Below are 8,604 nucleotides of genomic sequence, written 5' to 3'. Positions count from 1 at the left end.
AGCGCCACAAATGAAGAAAGCTTTTAGGAAGAAGTATGTAGAAAGAAGGAAAAAGCTCCAAGTTTGACAAAGGACACACAAGATGTCAAACTAAGGGGGCAAGTTCAGGCAAAAGAAACAAGAAAGGGTTCAACAGTCAACTTTCCAGTTTCTAGATCCTGAATCTGGCAGCACGCTATCACAAACTATGAAGTGATTTTCATAGAATCCTTTTTCAGAAGCATTTGCGATGAACTATGGTAGTTCCTGACTCTTCATACTCTCTCTTGTTGATCCACATCTGCTGGAAGGTGGATAGAGAGGCCAGGATGGATCCTCCAATCCAGACAGAATATTTGCGCTCAGGTGGTGCAATGATCTTGATTTTCATTGAGCTTGGCGCCAGTGCAGTGATCTCCTTTTGCATTCTGTCTGCAATTCCAGGGTATATTGTGGTTCCACCAGACAGGACGGTGTTAGCATAAAGATCTTTACGGATGTCCACATCACACTTCATGATAGAATTAAAGGTGGTCTCATGGATGCCACAACTTTCCATCCCCAAGAAACATGGCCGGAACAGTGCTTCAGGGCATCTGAATCTCTCATTTCCAATTGTGATTACCTGACCGTCTGGTAGCTCATAGCTTTTCTCGACAGTGGTGGAAGTGATAGCAGTGGCTAACTCCTGCTCAAAATCCAGGGCAACATAGCACAGTTTCTCTTTAATATCACGGACAATTTCTCTTTCTGCTGTGGTGGTAAAGCTGTAGCCCCTTTCTGTTAGGATCTTCATGAGGTAGTCTGTTAGGTCACGACCCGCCAGGTCTAAACGAATGATAGCATGAGGCAGAGCATATCCTTCAAAGATTGGCACATTGTGAGTGACACCATCACCAGAATCCATCACAATTCCAGTGGTGCGTCCAGAAGCATAAAGGGACAGCACAGCCTGGATGGCAACATATGTGGCAGGGCAGTGGAAGGTCTCAAACATGATCTGTATCATTTTTTCTCGGTTGGCTTTGGGGTTCAGTGGAGCTTCAGTCAGCAGGATAGGATGTTCTTCTGGTGCCACACGTAGCTCATTGTAGAAGGTATGATGCCAAATTTTCTGCATGTCATCCCAGTTGGTAACAATGCCATGTTCAATGGGGTACTTCAAAGTCAGGATTCCTCTCTTGCTTTGTGCTTCATCACCAACATAGCTATCTTTTTGTCCCATACCAACCATCACACCCTGGTGTCTTGGGCGACCTACAATGGATGGGAAAACAGCTCTGGGAGCATCATCTCCAGCGAATCCGGCTTTGCACATGCCTGATCCATTGTCGAAAACTAAGGCTGTAATTTCCTCTACCATGACTAAACACTGGTATTATGATTCAGTAGTTCAAATGAATGTTTTAGGAGGATTGTGTTATGATCAATTAATGCAACACTTGATTGGCACAACAGGTGCTCAGCAAACCACAAATGCTGACTGATGTATAGCAGCCTCAAACCTGCATACTTGTAAGAATCTGGTCAGTGAGTTTTTACATCACGTGAGACTAGAAGTAACAATTGTAATGTAAAACAAGCCCTGCCCACTTGCAAGTGGTGGAGTGGGTTGGAGAAAGGATCGGGGTAGCTTGTAGGTCCAGCCAGGTAGTAAAAAAGACTATGTATTGGCAGTGTCAGTCAGGGGAGTACCCTGCCACTTCATCATTTTGATGACCTGTAGACCCTTGGGTAAGCTCACTATAAATATGCAATATTGTAGGGTGTGATATGTTTCATTGATTTTCAAGCAGGACATCCAACCACACATAATTTCATCAGGTAAGTCTCCATTAGGTGGAACCATTTAGGAACAAAGATGACACCTAGGATCCATGAAGCAGGAAATAATGTAGGCAGTATGACTAACAGTGGTAGAATTCATGGGAGCAGCTTTGAGTGGAACTTCAGAGTGCTTGTGATGACGGCAACCTACTGTATAGTCATATATTTTATATATATATATATATATATATATATATATATTGTCACACACGCATGTTTAGGACACAACTAGAGGGTTTAAGTACATGTAATTCCACGCCGGTCCAGAGGTTGGTGAAGTGAACTAATTCTCCCTCTTGATCTTTTGCAGACCATTCTCGGGAAATCCCGCCTGGCTCTGGGGCAGCCAACGACATCACTTCCGGTTCCGGTCCTGATGACATCACTTCTCCTACTGGCCTTTAAAGCTGCCATCTTGTGGATAATTAGTCAGTTCTGTTTTGGACTCGATTGTGTGAACATGTCAATGTTTTTGCAACAGTTTTGCAGCCGGGAAAAATTATACGGGTGGCTGCCACAAACCTTTGCAATGTCTGATGGTCATTCTTCTTACTATATATATATATTGTGGATACTGGCTCGGACACAGACAGGCAGACACGTTCATGTCACCCAACACACGTTTATTTACAATATATACATTGTCCATACTGTGCTCACAAGCCCCAAAGACTCCAAAGTCCTGGCCACAACACAATGCCTTCCTCAGGCCACCTCCTTGTCCTCCTCCTGACGTCATCCTACTTCCTCCCGACTCTTGTCCTTGACTGGAGGGAGGCGGCCCCTTTTATACACACCCGGATGTGCTCCAGGTGCTCCCCGGCAATCTTCCACAGACACTCCCCAGTGTGGCGGAAGTGTCGGCTGTGTACCCGGAAGCACTCCGGGTGTCCCCTCTTCTCTTCCCCCCAGCACTTCCTGGTGTGGCGGAAGCACTGGGGTCCAGGGTCCCCAAGGCATCAGGGCACCCCCTGGCGGTGGCCACGGGCCCCTACAGGGTAGAGCTTCCAAGCTCTGTACCCGTGGCCCCCAATACAACCAGGGAGGATGCCCCCTCGTGTCCTGGAGGAGGCACAAGCCCTCCTCCACTCCTCCTGGGCGTCCCGGCCGGGCATGGACGCCCGCCGGGCACCACAATATATATATACTAGGGGGCTCTGCCCCCTGCTCGCTTCATTCACCAATGCCCTTTGCAGGCCCTACACGCTAGTCATTTCCCAGGTCTATTATCGCTGACAATTCGTCACATGTTGGTTTGTTATATATGTGAGCGTGATCTTTCGGATTCATATAGAAATCCAAGAAAACTTCTTTGTCCATGTTTTTTAGATAAATTTTGTGTAAAGTATGATACTTTTGGACGTATGGATTTGTATCCATTATTGGCTGTAGAATTTCTAATACGTCTGATCGTTTAACTCTTCTGATTCTATGTTGCATTGCTTCTCCGTGATCATAAATATAAACTGACCGAACTGTGCTTTCTTTGAAATTAAACTTGTAGTAGCTCTGCCATATGTCCATACATTTGATCTCTTTTAGCTGTTCCATTATTTCACCAAGTAATAATTTCCATTTGTTAGTGCTAATGCAATTATTATCAGTTTTTTGAGACTTTTTAATTTTAATACTTTTATAATCTCTAACCTGCTCTGCATGTGTATCACGCCAACGTTTTTGAACGTTTATGATATTCTAGTTTGCCTTCTACTCTTTGTCTTTTCTTCTTCTACTGTTGCTTAGACCTGTCAGATTTTCAATCCATCTCTTGGTACAAAGTCTCGTCTTGCAGGATGTGAAGTTCTCTCTGAAAAAGTCTTATCTCGTCCCAAGATTTATATATATATTTATTTATTTGCCAAAAGACAAAGTCTCAACAGTCAATCTCAAGTTAGTCGACAACGACCCATTGTTATGGAGGAAGGCTAAGATAAATTGCAGAAATGCCTTTGGTAAAGCTAGAACAAATCAAAATATTTCATTTTCTAATGAAGGCACAGAAGTAATTGTTAGCCATCTGCCCATTCCTTCCACACATTAATTTTTGCATCTACTTCTTGTAACAAGCAGCTGAGCCAATCACAGCAGCTTTGGATGTCAGGCAGAGATCAGTGCCCGTATTTATCAAACATCACAGAATTACTAATAATTTGTCCTATCCTGAGGAGGTTATGAGAAGTAATTATGAACCATCCTACACCCACTTCCAGTGAAGAGTAGAACTTCACATTTCAGAATGAATGATGCAATGAATTTACTGCACCACAAGCCAAAAAATGGTGCTTATTAAGCCATTTAATGGTATCACTGGAAATCATATGTTTTCTGTTGCTAATTTTAAGTCTTCACCACAAAGATAATAATAAGAATATTCAAAGTAGTAAGATAAGAAGAAAAAAAAGAAACAAAAAAGGTAGATTACTGCGCTAAGCTGTCTGTAATTGTTTTCACTTCATGACAGCATCAAGAATTTTCCAGTTTGCAGTCCTAAACCACCTGTGTGTTGATACTGTGATATCACTTGCGATTTACAGTACAGTATATACAGTATGTGTGCTCTTCCACACTTGGAGCAATATTATATGCTGTCACGCATGTGTGTTGGAGGATCTTCTCCCAAGTTCTGTCAAAGTATGTGATAACCTGCCGATTTCAGAGGGGGCTCCCTTTGACTCCACCCCTTCTGTTTCACTGTCTAGAAGGTCTCTTCACTTCCAGAAGGTAGTGTCACTTGAATGATGGACTACCCATGAGATGGAGCTCCGGAAAGCACTGACTTCCATATATTTTTTTTTGTTTTCATTATTACTTATTCATCTTTTCTTTTGGCCCCTAAGCCTGGGTAATTGTGCCAAGATGGGCATTACTTTCATTTATTTTTCATTTCTACTAAACAGGACAACCCAGTTGGCACTCCAAACTTTGATTAAATTGTCTGCCATTTCAGTTTGCGTATTGCCTCACATGTTGTAAGGATGTTCAAAGTTTGGTGCAAAATTCAAGACATACCCAAATTATCGCTATTGCAAACTTGCTTTTTCTCCTTAATGTTACTGATATTTCGTCTGACAGTGCATGGCTTCTTCACGTAGATGACGTGATCATGTGATGTATAAGATTTGTTACAAATATTATCCCATCTCTGTCAATCTGATATCTTTTTTTAAGTTTATTATTGTCCAAAACATTCTGTCTTGTGCGTGTCAATCTCTTCCTGATTGCCATCTTCTGGCAACTTTTAGCGGGTTGGGATAGCTCACGACAGCTCCTAAATCCTGGTGATGGTAGGAGAATTTCCCTAAATTGGGAAATTGATAAAATGCTTTTCTTAAGATTAGGACCACATTTGTGTCATTCTGAGATTTTGGAGCTTTTTGGAATGTTTTATCATTCTGGGACACATGATAAATATGGGCACAGGTCTTAATAGAATGCCAGCTAGATCACTCTGGGTTGACTTTGTCACCATGATAGTAAGATGAAGTTTCTAGCCCCAGAAGCCGTGAGTAATCATGTCAGACACATTTTGCTTTGTTTTTGTTTTTGCTTTCTTTACTATAAGTTGTTGAGTGTTGAAATTATAGGTTGTGTTGTGGGAAACACTTACCTGTAAGAGTTTCACACAAATAAACCTTTTGTTCATTAAAGAACTTGTGTCAGAGCCTTTGTGTTGGATTTTGGGGAGCTGCAGGAACCCCTTGTGACCACTATATATAGTGTGAAAAAGGCGCTATATAGGCGCCCAACCCGTCACAGACTGGACATGGAGGCATACGTAAAATAACGAAGAATGATTTATTTTTTCGTCACCTGTGGGCGCACGTCTTCCACGTGTCCCACAGGCAGTACACATTCCCACTCACAAAAACCAAAAAAAACACACAATAAAGCACTCTCTCTTCTGCCACCACTCCTCCCTGGCAACATCGTTCTCCTCCTCCCGATTCTGGCTCCTCGAGTGGTGGCTGCTGGCCCCTTTTATAGTTCATCTGGCAGTGCTCCAGATGCTTGATTGCCGAGTTCTGGCAGAACTTCCGGGTGCAGACCCCCCACCCCCCAAACCCGGCGGTGCCTGTGGGACCCAACAGGGCTGCCCCCAACTCCGATTCCCATGGAGCCCTGCGGGAAACCGAGGCACCACTACAACCCAGGGGGGTGGCCATCTAGTGTCCAGGGGGAGGTATTGCACCGTCCATGGCTGCTCCCCCTGAGCATATAACGAAGGGGCGTCCCGGCCGGTCATGGACCCTGGCCGTCCACCACAACAGCATCCTCAACATTCTCTTCCCAATGTACCCCTCATCTCTCCTCTGCACATGCCCAACCATCTTAACCTAGCCTCTCTCACCAAACTGTCATACCTGTGTCATCCCTTTAATATACCCTCGTTCCTCCGAGTGAAAATCATAGTATCTTCAACTTCCAGCTCTGCCTCTTGTCCTTTGGTCAGTGCCATCCTCTCTAAACAACACAACATAGTTGGTCTCACTACTTTTATACTGTTACACTACTAGCAGGTACTCTTCTATCACAAATCACTCCTACCACTCTTCTCCACCCAGTCCACCTTGCCTGCACTCTCTTCTTCATCTCTCTACTGCACTCTCCATTGCTTTGAATGGCTGAACCCAAGTATTTAAATTCTTCTATTATTATGAAAATAAGAAAATGTTAGTACATAGCAATTTGATAACACTACTATGAAAATGAAGTAGATGTAATAATAATTTTTACCTCTTTATCACTGTCTGCAGGCTGGGTAAATTAGTTGGCATCCCTAAACTGACCTGATATAAATGAGTATAGGTGGGCATTTTTGCCCTACTACAGAATGGCATTGCATCTGGGGATGATTGTTGTCTTGTAGGTGTCTCCTTGCAGACTTTTCTTGATTTGATACACTGCATTAATGCACATGGGTAAAGAAAATGGATGGGTTAGATAGATGAAAACATTATTGATTTTCTCCAAGGTTGTTAAAACCAGTAAAGGCAGATGCAGCTGGGCACTTCTACATTATCTTTTTGAAAAGGGACTGGCGTATGCACATTGCTGCCCTCTACTGAGATGAATGATCACAGCATCTCAGCTTGACAGCCCCACTGTAATTCTATCTTCACACTCAATTCCATTTTGTAGCTAGCCAGATAAGAACTTGTATGAACAATATGTGCCTTCATTCAGTGAAGCTGGTGGTGTCATCCTTTCTCCACCCTCCCATTTTGCAGCATGATCTTCTCGCGAGATTTTTGGTAGGGCTGAACAATACCAATCAATACAAATTTGCATGTCACGACCATTGGTGAGTCAGTCAGCTCTTATTCTATTCATGTGGGTGGTTCATCTGACACAGGAGGTGTCTTTTAGCCTGCCAGGAACAGCAAGAGGAGTCGGAGAAAACACTGCTGGTTTGTTAGACATTCATTATGGCTTTGAAACGAATACAGAAGGAATTAAATGATTTGCAATGTGATCCACCAGCCCAGTGCTCTGCGGGTCCAGTAGGAGACGATCTGTTTCATTGGCAAGCAACCATCATGGGTCCAAGTGATAGTGCGTATCAAGGAGGTGTGTTCTTTCTGACAATTCACTTTCCAACAGACTACCCATACAAGCCCCCCAAAGTTGCCTTCACAACGAAGATCTATCATCCAAACATAAACAGTAATGGGAGCATCTGTCTGGATATTTTGGGATCACAGTGGTCTCCGGCATTAACTGTATCAAAAGTTTTGTTATCTATATGCTCATTACTGTGTGATCCTAATCCAGATGACCCGCTTGTACCAGACATAGCACAGATCTACAAATGTGATGAAGAAAAATACAACAAAATGGCAAGGGAATGGACTAAGAAGTATGCAATGTAAAGAAATCTCAAGGATAGGACAATTTTGTTGAATGGTACTGGATTGGGTGCCAGGTATTGTTAATACACCAGTGAAGGCAAGTTCACTGTAGTAATCCTACATCTGTTCATTCAGGAAATACAAAGTTCAACCACGCATCACAAGACACTCCCAATACGATAAAGTGATGTGGTCTATCCAGAATACGAGCGACACCATTGAGGCCTCCCCCAGGAAGTCGGTGGTAACAGTACGACTAGGAATCCCGCAATTTGACGGCAAATGTTGGCGTCTTTAGTGTTTCTGAACATTTGTTTAGCATTTGTAGGGAATGAAAGGCAACTCTGTAAATTATAGACAAGACTGCAAATGTTGGCGTGCCTTTCCAGTTGATTGAGCCATTTGCTGCCGGCATTGGTTTGTTAATGCTGCAAACGCTACATGAAGTGTGCAATGATTATCGGCATGTGGAATGTCATTGAAATGCCTTTAGTGTTTGCTCTTTTCAGTTATGCATCTCAGTTTGGGGCGACATGGTGGCATAGTGGTTAACAGCTCCAGGGACCTGGGTTCATTTCTCTGTGAGGAGTAAACAGGTTCTTCCTGTGTCCATGTGGATTTTCTCTTAGGTCTTCCATTTTGTCCCACATCTGAAAAATGTGCGTGTGTCAGGTATATTGGCAACTGTAAGTTGTGCCATCTGTGAAAGTGTTTAATGAAAGTTCTTGTCTTGCATCCAATAATCTTGAATAGTTTCAACTCTTCACTGGTAAGTCGATTTACAACACAAACAGATGGATATACATTTTTTGTGCCTTCTTTACAGCTTTCTATTGTACAGTATGGAAACAATTAATATTCTGTATAGTTTTTATCATTTTAGAAAAAAAATCATAAAGCTTGGAAAAATGTTGTAGCCTTAAATCAGGCAATCACACTGAAAAAGACA

The 8,604-nt window shown here is 42.8% G+C and overlaps 2 protein-coding genes across 2 annotated transcripts; one reads left to right on the top strand and one right to left on the bottom strand.

The window, feature by feature from the left end:
- Window positions 1–214: 214 nt before the first annotated feature.
- Window positions 215–1,342, bottom strand: LOC114665822 (actin, cytoplasmic 2-like). Its single transcript, XM_028820453.1, has one exon. It carries the CDS (start codon window positions 1,340–1,342, stop codon window positions 215–217), a length of 1,128 nt encoding a protein of 375 aa, XP_028676286.1.
- Window positions 1,343–7,161: 5,819 nt separating this feature from the next.
- Window positions 7,162–8,397, top strand: LOC114665651 (ubiquitin-conjugating enzyme E2 D1-like). The gene has a single exon (XM_051919359.1). It carries the CDS (start codon window positions 7,233–7,235, stop codon window positions 7,674–7,676), a length of 444 nt encoding a protein of 147 aa, XP_051775319.1. The 5' UTR covers window positions 7,162–7,232; the 3' UTR covers window positions 7,677–8,397.
- The last annotated feature ends 207 nt before the right edge of the window (window positions 8,398–8,604 follow it).

The sequence above is a fragment of the Erpetoichthys calabaricus genome, chromosome 15 (assembly GCF_900747795.2).
Source record: "Erpetoichthys calabaricus chromosome 15, fErpCal1.3, whole genome shotgun sequence".
Lineage (NCBI taxonomy): Eukaryota > Metazoa > Chordata > Cladistia > Polypteriformes > Polypteridae > Erpetoichthys > Erpetoichthys calabaricus.
Note: the sequence above shows the minus strand (reverse complement) of the source record. Positions and strands in the feature narration are given on the sequence as shown.